Consider the following 16853-nt stretch of genomic DNA (forward strand, 5'->3'; position numbering starts at 1 on the left):
AAAGTTATAATAAAGTCATTAAGGTGGGCTTTACTCCAAATGACTGATGTCCTTATAAGAGGAGGGAAGACCATGTGAAGACTTAGGGAGAAGACAGACATTTAAAGCCAAAGAGAGAGGCCTCCGAAGAAACAAAACCCTGCCAACACCTCGATTTTGGAATTCCACCTTCCAGAAATGTGAGAAATGAAATTCTAGTTGTTTTAGTCATCTGGTCTGTAATAGTTTGTTATGGTAGCCCTAGCGAAGTAATATATATTTTGAACCAGTAATATTTCCAGCCTTTGTCAATGAATCAATGTAGCTTAGGGGATGTATTCAAAGTTTAGGCTGTTTGTAAATCTGCCCCAGCTTTTAATTTGTGTTTGCAAGGTGTCTTATTCAGCCAGGGGTGAGCAGTTTACTAGGACCCTCTCCAGTGTCCTAATGCATGCATAGCCTAGCCCATGCACATTTATAATGTTCCAGGAAACAAGGATAAGTAGGATATTATCAAGGCCCACTTTGGCTCTCTTGCTCTCAGGATCTCCCCGTTAAGTTTCTGGCTGGTTGCCAGTCAATTCCTACCCGAACAAACATCATGAGCTCAGTTAGGTTGAGTGTTATATTGGCTTTCCTAGATTTTTGGCCACTGAGATGACTACCGTTTTAATAACACCCCTGGTCATTAAACTTTCTGTACTCTAACAGAGTAAAACCAAATAAAAACCAATCCTATGTAAACTTCTGCAAAAGGGAATCTGGGAGTGGAGGCTGGGAGGAATTGGAGCAGCCCCAAACTAAAATGTTTAAACTATTCTTAGTGAGATTTAGTGAATTTGCTTCAGTAAATGCTTCTCAATATTTTGTATGCTTTGGTAAATTTCCAGAATCTTTAAAAGATTGTTTATTGACAGTTTGTCCAGTTTTAGCATTTATTTTTAGGGAGCATTACTATATCCTCACTCAACCATTCTGGAAGCCCCACACATCCCCTCTGTTTAGAAAACTCTTTTTTCCATGTAGTCTCAGTTACTTCTGCACTTCAGTTAGTCCCTGCATGGAGGCCTTTTCTTACTATCCTATGTAAAAATAATCTTTGCTTTGTCTTTTTACTCCATTTCCTTTTACTCCATAAGTTTTCCACTTCCTTAAATTATTTATATATATATATATATATATGTATGTGTATATATATATATATATATATATACACACATGTATGTAGTATAAACACTCAAAAATATAGTACTATAATATATATTATATATAAAATATCTAATATATAAAAGTATAGTATTAATCTAACATATATAGTACTATAAATTAATATAAATATAATATATATATAAAGATATGTATATGTGTGTATATATATACATATATGTACATATGTTTGTGGGTGTATATATGTGTGTGTGTGTGTGTGTGTGTATGTTATTTGTTAATTGTCTTTCTCTTCCACTGAAACGGAAAGCTTTCTGATGGTAGGGATGTTGTCTTGTTAATCACTGCATTCTTTTTTTTTTTAATTCTTTTAATGTTTATTTATTTCTTGAGAGAGACAGAGTGTGAGTGGGGGAGGGGCAGAGAGAGAGAGAGGGAGACACAGAATCCGAAGCAGGCTCCAGGCTTCGAGCTGTCAGCATAGAGCCTCACGTAGGGCTCAAACTCACAAGCCACTTGAGCCAAAGTTAGCTTAACTGACTGAGCCACCCAGGTGCCCCTTAATCATTGCATTCTTAGTGCCTATTACAATGCCTAGTAAAGAGTAAGCCCTCCATAAATATGAAAGAAGGAATCAATGTAGGTACTTGGCTTTTTTAAGCTTGTGACAAAATAATCATTCTCATAAACTTCTGGATTCTGACAGCATTTTGGGATGTTATCAAACTTGTCACTACACTTCTAGAAATCAACTACCTACAGAAATACTAGTCTTATATGCAAAGATCATTGTTTATAATTTTTAAAAAACTGGAAAAAAGATAAATATGCAGCCAAAAAATGTTGAAATAGATACTAAGGAAAAGTATGATGCTACTAAAAGGCATTGTTTTGTTTTATCATGGAAAGATGTTTATGACAGTTGAGAAAAAATGCATGTGAGAAAGCAATATGAATAGGATCACACAGTTAGTAAAAAAGAAAACTGTATGTGTGGGTCTGCGTGTGTGTTTGTGTCTTTTTTGTGTGGATTTGGATGTGTGGGTATGATGAGGACAATAATAATTTACTCTAATTTTACTTGATAGTTTCAGGTATTACTTTGGTAACTTTATAAACAATAAGGAAAAACGTTAAAGGAAATAGTCACATATTCAATTTTCATGAGTTCTAACACATCGTATCATCTCTTTATAGAATGTGTGCTAGAAATCAACATCTCTTGACACGTACACTTACCAAACCAATACAGCCAAAGATTGCGTATGTTAATGCAACAGAAATCTCAAAGGAGTAAGAGAGCAGTAAAATACGTGAAACTTCCCTTCCAAGTTTCTGAAACCAGAAAATAGGGAGAAATCTTGCATTATTATCTTTAGTAAGTGCAAGTACATTCACAGAAAGAGCTCCTACCGTGACAGTCAAAGAAAACAGGAAAAATAAGTAAGATGCTTTCACCATCTGACTTCCCTAGTCATTTTCTACTCCTTAGCCTCTGGCTCCACTTTTTCTAGCCTTAATTCCCCCAGTTCACCATCTACAGCTTCCGTTTTTGATCTTCATCACTCAGCCTTCTAGTCTTGATTCTTAGAACTCTTCATTCTTGTTATTCTCTTCATGACGAGGGGCTCTATCCAAACACTTCAGTCAATAAGATTTGATTCTTCTGTCTCCAATGGTAAGACGCCTACTAAAAGATTTTATCAAGCAATCTTCATGTATTAAAACAACTATTGTTAATTACAGACCTACTTAAATGTATCTGTGTGGTGATAAAAATCTCACATAGAAATTGCTGGAACATGATGTGGAAGGATGGGTAAATACTCAAACACCACCATCTCACTTGGAAGTATAAGGTGATTATGATTTTGCTGGGATAATAAAGCAGATCCCTTCTGTTGCTGTCAGAAAGAGATTTTCTTTTTTTTTAAATATGAAATTTATTGTCAAATTGGTTTCCATACAACACCCAGTGCTCATCCCAACAGGTGCCCTCCTCAATGCCCATCACCCACCCTCCCCTCCCTCCCACCCCCCATCAACCCTCGGTTTGTTCTCAGTTTTTAAGAGTCTCTTATGGTTTGCCTCCTTCCCTCTCTGTAAAGAAAGATATTTTCAACTACATATCAGGATGAATGATACTGGTCTTAATCCTGAAAATAAATGTAGTTTTTGTGCTGGCTGTAGAAAGACAAGAATGATATGCAGACGTGGAAAGAGTAACATTACAATTTTCTCTCCTTCAGTTTTCTCTTCCTCCTTCTCCATTTTCATTCAGTTTATTTGATATCTTTTATGCAAGAAACTATTAGGTGGTAGGGATTAGACGGTAAGAATGAAATGACCAAAAATTCTAGCTTTCTTAAGGTTTATATTCAAGTAGAAAAGACAGATAATGTAAGGTAACATACGATAAGGTTAAATACGTCAAAAGGGATAAAAAACTTGCTTGGTAATTTTAGGGGACGGGAGGTTTACCCTAAGCCATTCATATCTAGGAAGGCTTCATAAAGAGGTAAGACATTGGAAATAAGAGTAGGACTGAGAAAAATGAAGGAGGGATGCAACATTCTAGGCAGCTTTGAATTTTCATTTACTAGTTTCAGTGTAACCTATCTTGTTCTGGAAAAAATGTAATAGCACACATTACAAGTGTGACAAGATAATTAAGAAATGGAGACATAAAATAGAAATGATAATAAAGCCAAAATACATATCACACGACCTATGGTTTGAAATATGAACGAAAAATTGAATGCAAGAATGACCGTGTTTTGGGGCGCCTGGGTGGCTCAGTCAGTTAAGCATCCAACTTCGGCTCAGGTCATGATCTCACGGTTTGTGAGTTCAAGCCCTGCATCGGGCTATGTACTGACAGCTCAGAGCCTGGAGCCTGCTCTGGATTCTGTCTCCTTCTCTCTCTGCCCCTCCCAACTTGTGCTGTCTCTATGTCTCTCAAAAAGTAAATAAATGTAAAAAAAAAAAAAGAGTGACTTGTGTTTTAAGAAAACGATAAAGGGAATTTAACTCGGGTGTAGGGAGTGCATGATGTTAACAGGAGGATAAAGAAAAGACTACAGAGGGTTTGAAATGGCAAGTTACCTTATCAGAATTCTGATCTAATTTTGTTGGCAGAAACACGATTGTAGCATCTTAGCTGGGAAGTTCTGGTGACCTCTTAGCTACCAAGATTGTAAAAAGTCATTTTGCCCACGTTCCTTAATTTATACATGTGAAGTGTTACTCTCAGACAAATTCTCCCCGCTTTTTGCCAGAAAAGTTCGAACAGGCAAACAGCAGAGAGTGACTGAGTTCTCGACACGTGATTTAAGCCTTTGAATCCCACATAAATCAGTGAGTGCCCTTTTCTTGCTTAAGTCAATTTGCATTGTATTTCCTGGCACTTACAACCAAGAGAGCCCTAATTAATAAAAATTAGAGTAAATAATAAATAGTACTTGGTAATTGGGAAGACAGTGGAGAGACAAGGGTACAGGATTGCATCAAGGTTTTGAGCTCCGGAGGCTGAAATAAGGGAGTCTTGCAGCGCAGTACTTTTGAGGAGGCAAATATTTTCCATTTTATATCTGTTGAAATTCTGTTTGACACCAGAAGCATATCCATATGAGATATACAGGCATATTTGGAATTACAGGCCTGGAGTCTGGGAGACAAAGCAGTTTAACTAACAGGTATGTGTTATCATTTGCTCCACTGACACATAAAAAAACTAAGGAACAGGGAAGTTAGGAAACTTGTCCGTAGGGTCACATACAATGAGTATTAAAGATAGTGTTTGAATAAAGTCAGTCTGGTTCTGGATTTATACTAGCAACCATTTTCCTATCTGAGAAGTATGTTTCAGGGGCATGCACTTTTTGGGATAGCTGAACCTACCTGGAAACACTGGTAACTTGATGAATTTGTGGGGTTAGCCAAGCAACTTGCTTATGTTAGAAAAGCTGGCATATGGAAAATATTGTAAAATGTTGGCTGCCTTAGTAAATGCAGGAGTAGAATTCTATAATGCCTCCAGGAAAAGATTGTGGGTCTAATATATAAGTTCATTTCATGTAATTAATCACAGCAAACAAAACTGAAACACGTGCATTTGGGAGACTGAAATTGATCATTAATACTGACTTCAGGTCAGCACTGATGGTCCCTTTATAATACAGTGCAGGTAGAGAGCGCGATGGGGGGAGTAGGAAGTTCATCCCTCATCTACAATGACTCTTCTCATTAGAATTATTTTTGAACTAAAACTTTCAAATTGTTATTTTTTGTTCTGTTGTTCGAAAATAAAGAGGAGGGGCATCTGGGTGGCTCAGTCAGGTAAGCGTCTGACTTTGGCTCAGGCTAAGATCTCACGGTCCTTGAGCTGGAGCCCTGTGTTGGGCTCCGTGCTGACAGCTCAGAGCCTGGAGCCTGCTTCAGATTGTGTGTCTCCCTCTCTCTCTGCCCCTCCTCTGCTTGTGCTCGGTCTCTCTCTTTCAAAAATAAACAAACATTGAAAACAAAATTGAAGAAAAAGAAAGTAAGGAGGAGCTCCACTCTAGTATGTTCTCATTTGAAATGGAAGATTTTTATTTATAAGTATTGCTGAAGTCTTTTGCAGCACTAATATTCTGGGATTCTGAATTTAAAGCCAACACAATTGAAACAGATTGTGATATCAGTGAAGATACTCACATTTAATGGAAGATGTTACTATCTTACAAAGAAATGCAGTTATTTCTCTAGTACAAGGTATACGATTGGTTATTCGATTAAATGGAAGCAAGACAGATTCATGTACATTTAGCATTTGAGGACACAAGGCAAATTGATGCGAGACACAAAAATAGGCTACACATGAAAAGCTCTGTGTTAAACCAGAAATTACTAGGTGTCAACAATTCCAACTATAAGCATTGGGAAGCAGAATTCTTTTGTTGATTTTGGGAATCGTTTTAAGGTCTAGGATTATACTTTTCTTTCATTAAGAGAATCATCAGTGACCCTACGCCTAATGCATATACACTTATCACTGAAGCCTTCACATTATTTACTTGCTTTGTTTTAATTAGGCATGTCAGGAATTCAAACATTCTAGTAATATTTACCAAAAAATCATGTCAGAATTATTTTTGAATTAAAATTTTTAATCAAGGGGCGCCCGGTGGCTCGGTCAGTTAAGCACTCGATTCTTGATTTTGCCTCAGGTCATGATCTCATGGTTCATGAGACTGAGAGCCCTGTGTTGGGCTCTGCGCTGACAGTGTGGAACCTGCTTGATATTGTCCCCCCTGCCATTCCGTCCCTCCCTTGCTCGTGCGGGTGCACATTTACTCTCTCTCTCTCAAAGTAAATAAACATAAAAAAACCCAAAATAACTTTCAATCAAGACCTTATTACTTAAATAAAAGAATTTCCTGAAGACTGGTAAAAGCTTTGTTTTACCTCCAAAGGCTTTAAAACCTTGGAAGAGAATTGTTTTAAATTAAGATGTTCCTAAGGAATTGGCCACTTACCGCTTGTCCATAATTCCTATATGACACCGAATTAAAAGAAGACAACTCAATTATTGTTAGAACTGATGCAATAACTGAAGTCATTATGCATGAGATGTTCATGATCAGAGCAAATGTAATCTGTAAAGAAGATACATGGAAAGTTTGTTATATTCAAAATAAACACTTTGGTTGTTTGTACTGCTGAAAAAAAATCATCTAGTCAAAATGCTGATCTAGTTTCTGAAGTTTCAGAGGTGTTAGTATGCTTGCCATTAGAGTAAAATATTTTTCTGGTTTACATGATACCCAGTTAATCTGGAGGGAACAGTGAAATATCACACCAATAAGCATCAGTCTTCCATTTGGGCTTAAAAATGTTGTATTTTACAATATTCTGGGTCATATGAAAGAAAGATGAAGATAGGGTTTGAACAAAAGGAGTTCCACTGCAAAGAGGAAAAGAAAAAAAAAGATGGAAAATGACTGCTTGTAAAAATAAGTCAAATAAGGGGCGCCTGGGTGGCTCAGTCGGTTGAGCGTCCGACTTCGGCCCAGGTCATGATCTCGTGGTCCGTGAGTTCGAGCCCCGCGTCGGGCTCTGTGCTGACAGCTCAGAGCCTGGAGCCTGTTTCAGATTCTGTGTCTCCCTCTCTCTGACCCTCCCCCGTTCATGCTTTGTCTCTCTCTGTCTCAAAAATAAATAAACATTAAAAAAAAATGTAAAAAAAGTAAGTCAAATAAGAGTCAATGATTTTTAACCCGGGATTTTCATTCTCTAGGGAGATCCATCCGTATCTTTGGACGTAAGATTTTATCTGTAAAACTGTGAGATCAGACTCATTGACTTCTAAGGTATCTTTGAGCTCTAAGATTCTGAGAGTTTTTTTCTTTCCAATATCTTACCTGTACCATAGATGGATCCTCTGGATAGATCCTCTATCTTATTACAAGATCCAATACTATCCCCAAACTAGACAGACAGTTTGGAAAATAAAGTTTTATAGTAGTATTATGTCTATACATAAAGGCATTATTAGGTCCTATTAAATTTTTTCTACTAGTAAAGTTCATACAACGTTAAAATAAGATAGAATACTAAACCAAAAACGCCCTATCTTTAAATTTAGAAACCTTTGCATAATGATACTGACCACTATAGAATGTCTACATTAAATTACGTGTTCCTAGATTTTCACTTGATTCTTTATTTTACAAGCACGGTAGATTCCTTCATTGTTTAGATACTCACTAAAACCTTTTAGTTTTGTGACAAGTGATTTCTAGGATACCCTAAGTATCTCCACTTACCACGCCTGGAGTTGGATGCTTTACTACTCTTATTATGGAGACTCCTGCAATGATAAACTGGATATAAAAACATATTTATAAATACTCATTGATGATGCTCATCAACTTAAAACATATTTTTAACAACTCCTCTTCTAAGTCAATTATTTTTAGACTACAAAGAATTATAAAATATAAAGAGGTTTCAGTAGAAGGGGTCAGGACAAGTTTCCATCATATAGTCATGAACTGAAACGTTATAGCAGGGTCACTAATCACAGAAACTTATGGGGAACAGTGGGCAGAATTCAGGTTGTGGGATATGCCAAAGATGACTTCAAGAGTCCCGAGTCAGGGACCAAGTTTGCTTATATCTGCACAGACTTTCTGAACTCACTTGATTATTATTTCGAATGCTATCCTTCCTAATAAATTGAAGCCACTGATTGTAATTACTGTGTATATATCCAGATGTGGAAAAAGTGGCTCATGAGTCTATTCCAAATTGTTTGTACAAAACACACCTCTTGAAACTGTAGTCATTATTAAGGTAACAACTACATTTCATGTTTTTGCCTTTTTTTAAAGAGTTTCCATTATTTTATACCAAGTTACTTTGTCTATTTCCCAGAAGTGTAAAGCTATGCCATATTGTTTGAAGGTGAGACAATTCCATATTGTTTGAAGGCTGTACAATTCCCTTGATATATTCCTTTTGTCTTATCTGTTTTAGGCATTTTCACAAAGATCTAAGTCAAAGAATAATTTGTGGAAACACAGCATTCATGCTATCCCGTTTACAGGAAGGCCAAACCTTGAAGCTTACTAACTCCTAATTATCTTTAAGGATAACTTAAATCTGCACACTCAGCACTTCATTCTGTAACATTCTGTAAGCTGAGATTTCTAAGAAGTACACAGTGAAAGGAAGAACTAGTATAAAGGTGAATTTTAAACTAGAGTGCTCTCTAGCTAATTACCAAACCATGTGCTTCACAAAATACCTTTCAAAGTTTATGACCTCAGTGAGAAGTTTTGCGTTTAATTAAATTTGATTGAAGTTTTAGATAATTTATTCTAGGAGTTACACATGCTATTTTTGTAACACGTATGATTAAACGCTGAGGGCCATGAATCATTTATCTGGATTTTGACTGCAAATTCACTATTCTACTGTTCTGTAAAGCAATGCATTGACACCTGTGAACCAACATATAAAGGCAGGGGATCTCCTAGAGGCCACAACTTTCTCTATAGCCCTCTCAAGTGGTGGTCATTTTCTCTTACAGCCCTGATACCATTGGTTCTAGGCATAAGATAAGTGGTCTCCTTCCTCCTCATTATTACTTTCAACTCTCTCTCTCGTCAAATATTGTCAGATTCTACCACCCACTATCTGTCCTGGTTGAAGTCATCTATTGACGACTTGGTCACTCCTCTTGGTGATTTTAATTCTTGTCTCACTCTCTCACACCTCTTACATCTTGGTAATTATCCTTCTAACACCCTGGGCTTGTGGTTCTTTGACTTTCTCTTCTCCAGACCTCCGACCCCATCCTATCTCAGTCACTCACTCCCATATTCATTCTCTTGTGCTTGTTTCTACCAATAAGTGTAACATCTTTCAAATCTCAATTTAAAGTATCCCACTAGGACCACCAGCTTCTATCTCTATACCTCATGCCTGTGGTATCACAACTCTAACAGTCATTTGGATTGGATTTATAATCGAGACCCTCACCTCTCCGTTATATTCTCTCCTTTGCCAGTTTAAACTCCATGGTCAACACGACATTCACTTACATACACTTTCAACTCCTTTTCACAGTTCTTGTTTGATCACAGATCATGGTCAAATCCAAATCCTGATTAAATGCAGTTCTCCTTCCTACTGAATGCCTGCACCCATGTGGCCAAACATGACCTAAGACACACAACAATCTTGACCCATCTCACTACACACAAATCATGTTCCTAAAGCTTAAGTGAGCTCTTAATGCTTAGCGAAAGGCAAACTACTTTTCCACAATGCATGCACTCTCTTTTTCTGGATGACTATTTCATATTCTTTCTTCAAACAACCAGTCCATTATCCCATTCTCATTCTCAGCTCATGATCTGACTTCCTAATTCACGGAGATATCTGAAGCCATTGGAAGAAAAGTTCCATAAGCTCCCAATGTCCCATCTACTTGCAAATCAAAATTTGTCCTTTCTGTTCCTCTACCTTTCCATCCCATTACCCACCTTGGCTCTGTTTACATTATAGATGGACAGTTCTTTGTTGTGGGAGCCATCCTATGTTTGTGAGGTATTTAGTCATATCCTTGTCTTCTGCCTGCTAGAAGCTCACCCCAGGTGTGAAAACCAAAAATGTCTCCAGACATCACCAAATATTCTCTGAGGGGCAAAACCAGCTCTCATTGAGAACCACTGCTAGAGATGAACTTCCCATGGACCTAGCTATTTTATGTATTAAAATTCATCATCTCTTGCCTACACCAGTACGGGATTCTAATAATCCCAACCTGCTTCCATTTATTTCATATCCATTTTCTCTCTTCTGGTTCAGTCCCCTCGATAAATGACATGATACTTCCAACTTACTGAAGCAAATAAGCAAACTCTCTCTTGACCCAAAGTTCCCCAGCTACTACCTCATTTCTCTACATACACTACATTACACCGAATGACCCAAAGTTCCCCAGCTACTACCTCATTTCTCTACATACACTACATTACACCGAACTCCTTAAAGGAGTTGTATCTGTGGTCTCTAGTTCTCCTCCCGTTATTTCTTAAACCAACTCCAGTCAGGTTTTTGCCCCACCATTCAACTGAACCTACATGTCAAGTTTATTGCTGGCTTCCATATTGCTAAATCCAATGGTCAATTCTCAGCCCTATTTGGCAAAATAACAGATTTCAATATAGTTTATCTTTCCTTAATTGTTTACTTGGCTTTGAGGATGCTGTACTCTCCAAATTTTTTATTACTTTATGGCTGTCTAGAAACCACAGAATACACACATTAGAAAATGTGAGTGTAGACTCATTGTGTGAAGAAGGACCCTAAATATGAAAACTAACCAGGCTAATGGCTATTATAATTCAGATTCTTTGTCTTCCACATATCTAAGGACAATCCAACCTGTGGTTGTCAGTCTATTCCCTCCTGTATCCACATCTCTTATAATAGCACTGGTAAATTAAAGGGTCTCAAAAAATATCTGTTGAAAAAAGGAATTTGATTTTGAATAAGTTACCAACATGGGATTTACTTACATAATTCTGAAAACTCTGTTTAGAAATTGTTCCCTATCTTCCACTAGTGGCACAAATAGTATTTACGGCATGATGAAATCATATAAATATATTCTACTCACGATGACTCCCCATAAAGGACATCCTGCTTTGTAAGTTATAGGTTCGTATGTCCCAAAGACTCCTCTAATTTGTCCCATATACAAAATCAATAGGAAGTACCACATGAAAACATGAAATATGCCAATCATAATCTGGACAGCCTGTGAGAAGAGAATGGTATTAGTACTGAAACCATGCAATTTACAACATAATTCCAGTAAGTGTTAACTAGAAGACACGTTCAAGGTTTTTATGAAAGATAAAAGTAAAATAGCAATGCACTTACCATGTATTTTCTGGATTGGTTAGCTTCAAAAGAGAGCCCTAACTAGAAAGTACTGAGGTTTACCAAATAGGAGTAAGCCATACTTGGAGCAGCAGAATGTTCAATGATAATTCTGGTCAATTCTCTCATAAAAAAGTTGACAGTCTGACTCTACTACTGGCTGTCTTCCCTACCTATCAAATAATGGCAGGAGAAAACTGAAGGTATTTGAGGAAAACTGTGGTTCTAATTGATTTGCATGCAGGAAGCCATGTGGCCAATATTTGCTTGTACATTAGTAATTTATTAAGGTTGAGTCACTTTTTGCATCTTTTATTTATCTTTTCTTTCAAGGCCTAGTTGTTGTGTATCTTGTTCACAAGCATGCTGGGGTGAGGCATGGTCCAACACAGAAATACAAAGAGGGGCACCTGGGTAGCCCAGTTGGTTGAGTGTCCGACTCTTGATTTCGGCTCAGGTCATGATCCCAGGGTCGTGGGATGGAGCCCTGTGTCAGGCACTATGCTAAGCGTGGTGCCTGCTTAAGATTCTCTCTCTCTCTCTCTCTCTGCCCCCTCCCCTCCCCATGCTCTCTCCCTCTCTCTAAAACTAGGGATAAAAGAAAAAGAAAGCAAGAAATACAAAGAATTTCCAATGTAGACTTGCTTGTATGAGGTCTTCCTATTGGATAGGGGAGGGGTTGTGTAGGGGAGAATTATTACTCAACTTTAATTTGTAAGAAGATAATTATAATCCAAGTAAATAGGTGCCAGTAAATTTATTTCTCAATTTATATGTGGACTGGTATTTCATATATTGGATCACATTTTTAACTACTCTTTAAAAATTTCAGAGGGTACATTATTTTCACTTTAACATAAATTTTAATAGGACACTGCTTAGTGTTTTAATAGTTCCAGCTCTTGGTAAAGCAAGTAGCCTAAAAACACATAAATGCAATTGGCTAATATTAGAGATACACTTTAGAGAATTTTCTTTTATAGAAAGACCACTTTTGGGTAACAACCTTATGCACTTTTTACAGATTTAGAATTTAGGATTTCCTCTGCATCAAATTTGGAAGAATGGCATTATCTTCAGAGATTCTTTGGATTTGATTGGGAGAAAATCACAAAATCCTTGAGGGCCGGACTTCAGTTATCTCCCCGTTGTCACCAGCCTCTAATATGGTGCCCGGCATAGAGCAGGCATTCAGTAAATACCTCTTGTAGAAGCACATCAGTATGAAGAACATTAATTCCACATGGCTTTCCAACTGTTAAGTGAGTGGGCTTGAAAAAGTGTCTCCTTGGCAGTTTTCCTGCATAATACTATGAAACATCCAAGTAGCCAAAGCTTGAAAAGGACTCTACAAGAAAGCAAGGTTGCTAGTGTGTGAAGGACAAGATGGGTTTTCTTATTTAAAAATGGTTCTTAACCTAGAGTCAACAGATGGGATTCTAGGAAGTCACAGTCCTCTTCCCCCAACACAAAAATATGAGGGCCAAAGATTATTATATACACATGAATCTGGGGAGAAGATTCAGAACCTTCTTCCTATGTACAAAGGGGTCTGCGACTACAAAGAGATTAATAGCCTCTGCTGAACAGTCAGGTGGGAGACTTAGACAAGTGATCTACACAGCAGCCAAGTTCAAAGGAAAAGTTCACATCCAGTGGAGAAGTTCTTTCTCCTTCAGATATGAAAGGGCATGATCTTCCTAATTCCTTGGTGTTTATTAAGAGCTAGCTAAGCTCTCTGTTTATAACTTAAAGAGACGAATTAGTAACCATCCTCGCGCATAGACATCAATACAGTAATTGAAAGAGATCAGCAATGGATCTCTCTCTTAGTTAAAAAAAATACCATGTCTTTGATTTCTTTTTGGGATTTATTTCTTACCCTGTGTATATTGGTTTAGTCAGTATGCTTATATCTAAGCACGTATTTCTTTATGAAGAGACGGAAGATAAGTCAAAATTTGTAGAAGGCAATTAGCATTAAAAAACATTTTTTGGGTGAAGGGGAGTGGGAGATACAGGCTTCCAGTTATGGAATGAATAAGTCACAGGAATAAAAGGTACAGCACAAGGAATATAGTCTATATCGTAATAGCATTGTATGGTGACAGATGGTAGCTATACTTGTGTTGAACATAGCATAACATATAGTCATGTTGAGTCACTACGTTTTATACCTGAAACTGATGTAACATTGTGTGTCAACTAAAAAAAAAAAACCCAAAAATCTTAAAAGCCCATTTTTTTTTTATCTTAACCAAATATGCCCCTCTTCAGATGGAAGAACCATCCTCGCTCAACTGAAATAGTGCATGTTCCTGAATTTAATCAAGAGCGAAGTCTTACTTACCCCTAAAACAAGACTGTCTGCTGTAGAGAGTTTTGAACATACACATACAGCCATACTACCAGCATTTCCTCTAGATGATTATGCTTCGAATCTTTGGTGATATCTTTATTAGCAAACTTCTACAAAACGACACAAAACACATATACACGCTTTGCTTCAAAGAAAGTTTGATTCTTTCCCTACTGTTTCACAACCACCTCCCCAAACTCTGAAGCAACTGCTTTCTTCTTTCCCTGCCTTACTTTGTAAAGGTATCAGTTTGCATCTGCCTGTTCTGAATAACAGCCTCCATAAGTGAAAGGTCTCTCTATGACTAAAAAGTATAGGTATAGTACAGTTATTTTTCCTGAGTAGGCAACAGTGGCTCTGGATGATAAGGTATAAAGAACACCCAGGGAACAGAGCTAGAGAATTTTCAGTAAAGCTTTTACAATTCATTTGCAATGTGTAATCGATTCAATGCAATTCATAATGCCATGTTTGCATTTCAAACCCAAGTTCTTGTACTTAAATTCATCATGGGCTCATGATTTTTTTCTTTTTTTTCCTACACACATTTGCTATCTTTCTGTGTGAAAGAACTTTTTCTGCCATCAGACAACTTACCGGAGTTGCTTCTACAATCCTAAAGGCTTCTCCTGTTCTTTTGTTATTGTTTTGTTTTTTCCTGTTATTCCTGCATTTCTCCCTGGTGTTCAGAAAACCTGGCTAATAATTGTAACCTTTATGGATCTGACGTTACATCGTCCTACATCTTCTAACATGTCATACTTGGGTCAATAACATGAATCATGCTACTTAGCCCGGTGATCATCTAAGGTATGATCTTAAACCTGGAGTCTTGGTCCTTTCAGAAAGGAGGGTTTGAGTAAATGATCTCTCATTCCCTATACCCTTAAAATCTCATGATTTGATTATTTTAATGAGTCGTTAGTTGCAAATATTGGTTTTCTGAGTGTCTCTTAAATCTCTTAAAGTATAGAGACAGAAAAAAGCTAGGCAAGAATTTAAGAGCTACTGACAGCAGAGAAAACAATGTTAATCACCTAAGTATAAATAATAAGTTTTGTATATTAAAATGCCACCTCTGAGAAATACCAAAGAAAGGGTATAGGCCTAGACAGCAACCAAGATTGATCATTTTGTCATGCTTAAATAAAAGACACAGAATTTCAGAATTCATGTATAAAGTAATGAGGAAGTCATATCTAGATTGCTAGGAAAATCATAAAAAATAATTAGCCCTTTGGCGTACGCAGAAAAAATTCTTTTCACAAAGCGGATAGTGGAAGCACCACGAGTGACTTGGGGAGAATATTTAGCACCTTTGGCATCTCCATCAGGCCCCCACCCAAACCACCAACACTTTAAGGAAGTACTCATTAAAGCACCAAGAAAAAACAGGTTGTGTGTGTGTGTTTAAAATTCTTTAGCTTAACTGCTGGAAGGAAGAAACTAAGAAATTCGACAATATGTTGCTGGAATAAAGGATAGTTAGCACTTTTTCAAATGACATTCTATCTACATTCAGTTACCCTACAACCCAGTTAAGCATCTCATTTTTGTAAAATTAGATGAATAAAAAATAAATAATAAATAATTTATTTGTATTTATTTTCTGGTGGTCCCATCCCTAATCCCAAAAGCCAGCTGCAGAACAAGCCCCTAGCCCTTATTCCCAGCCCTATCTTCATCCCCTACACTTGCCTTATTACATAGTAATTCTGGAACAGTCACAGAGAGCTCATGTCTAGAAACCCCTTGTCCATCTTTAGCACGCGACGCCTCACTGTCTTCAGAATAAAGTTCAAACTCTTTGGCAGGGCAGAGAAAGCCCTTCATCAAATGTTCTCTGCCCACCTTCTCAGCCTCATCCCTGTCACTCCCTGGGGTTCAGCCCCAACAGCTCCAAAACAACCTTCCTTGGGAAGCCTCTGCCCCACCAGTCCGTTAATACTCCTCTCCTTGCTCACCTAAACTACATCACGGTGTCACCTCACTTTGGATGATCAGGACTGGCTCCCGAGGCAGGGTGAGCTCCCGGAAGTGGAGGGATTCATTTCTGCACTTCCAGGGCCAGACCTGGGCTGTGACCCTGGGACTCACACTTGATGAAACGGACTGGCTGAGGCCATCTGCACAAAGATGGGCGGGGCAGAATAAGGGAGGTGGGGGACACCCAATCCTGTCTCCATGCCCCCTGAGGGCTTTTAACACCGAAGAAATCGCGGAAGCAAAGCGACATCATTACCCCTCATTTTACTTGGTCAAGGTCCTAAGGATCGAGTTTTGCCCTCTCAGGTCCAAGCCGAGGCTAAGAGGGGGATCCCCGCAGGGGCTGGTCTCCCTGCCCAGCAGCGCTCCTCCAGCACCCTGTCCGGGTCGTCCTGCCAGTACCCAGGCCTAGCTCAAGAGGCAGATTTCAGCTGGCGGCGCCCTCAGGGCCAGGCCCCCAGACTCTACTGGGCGAGCATCACTGAGCTTGCCAGGAGCCCAGGACCCAGCAGGCCCGCAGGCTCTTCAGGCCACGCGGGCCTCCAACGGCAGCAGCAGCTGCACCTTCCTCTTGTGCCTGCGCCTGCGCCTGCGCCTGCGCAGGGACTCCTGGTACCTGACGGCAAAGGGGGCGGGGACGGTGGGGAGAGGGGCCGTGTGCGCAGACTCACTAGGGCTCTGCGGGCCACGTGGTCGGGCCCGCTTGGTGTCTGGAGAAATGGCCCTTCCAAACTTCGCCTTCTGTTACTGACCCTTCTGGTGCATGTTGTATATAATGAGTGGCCAGGATCACTGATGAAAAGTCAGTCCCTCACTTTCTCTGTCCTCAAAAGAAAATTGTAGCACAAGTGGCGCAAATGCATTTTAGGAGGTGTACCTGTTGAAAAAGGCAGGCAGTTGGGTAGATGACTACCCTCCACCGTTT

The 16853-nt window shown here is 38.6% G+C and overlaps 1 protein-coding gene across 11 annotated transcripts in view; it reads right to left on the reverse strand.

Moving 5' to 3' along the window:
* Window positions 1-16495, reverse strand: part of MS4A13 (membrane spanning 4-domains A13) — a 58318-nt gene extending 41823 nt beyond the window's left edge. For 7 of the 11 annotated variants that reach the window (XR_002071377.2, XR_002071381.2, XR_002071384.2 and 4 more), the window contains exons 1-6: window positions 16185-16495; window positions 13934-14052; window positions 11318-11458; window positions 7953-8009; window positions 6663-6782; window positions 2386-2481 (exon numbers count right to left, since the gene is read on the reverse strand). Coding sequence is in view for 1 of the 11 variants with exons in the window: in XM_019414533.2 (XP_019270078.2) it covers window positions 2386-2481; window positions 6663-6782; window positions 7953-8009; window positions 11318-11458; window positions 13934-13987 (468 nt within the window). In the remaining 10 variants the exon portion in view is untranslated. The other 4 variants (XR_002071375.2, XR_002071374.2, XR_002071376.2 and 1 more) reach the window with 4 other exon arrangements.
* Between the last annotated feature and the right edge of the window lie 358 nt (window positions 16496-16853).

The sequence above is a fragment of the Panthera pardus genome, unplaced genomic scaffold, assembly GCF_024362965.1.
Source record: "Panthera pardus isolate Hobbes unplaced genomic scaffold, ASM2436296v1 HiC_scaffold_12, whole genome shotgun sequence".
NCBI classification, from domain to species: domain Eukaryota; kingdom Metazoa; phylum Chordata; class Mammalia; order Carnivora; family Felidae; genus Panthera; species Panthera pardus.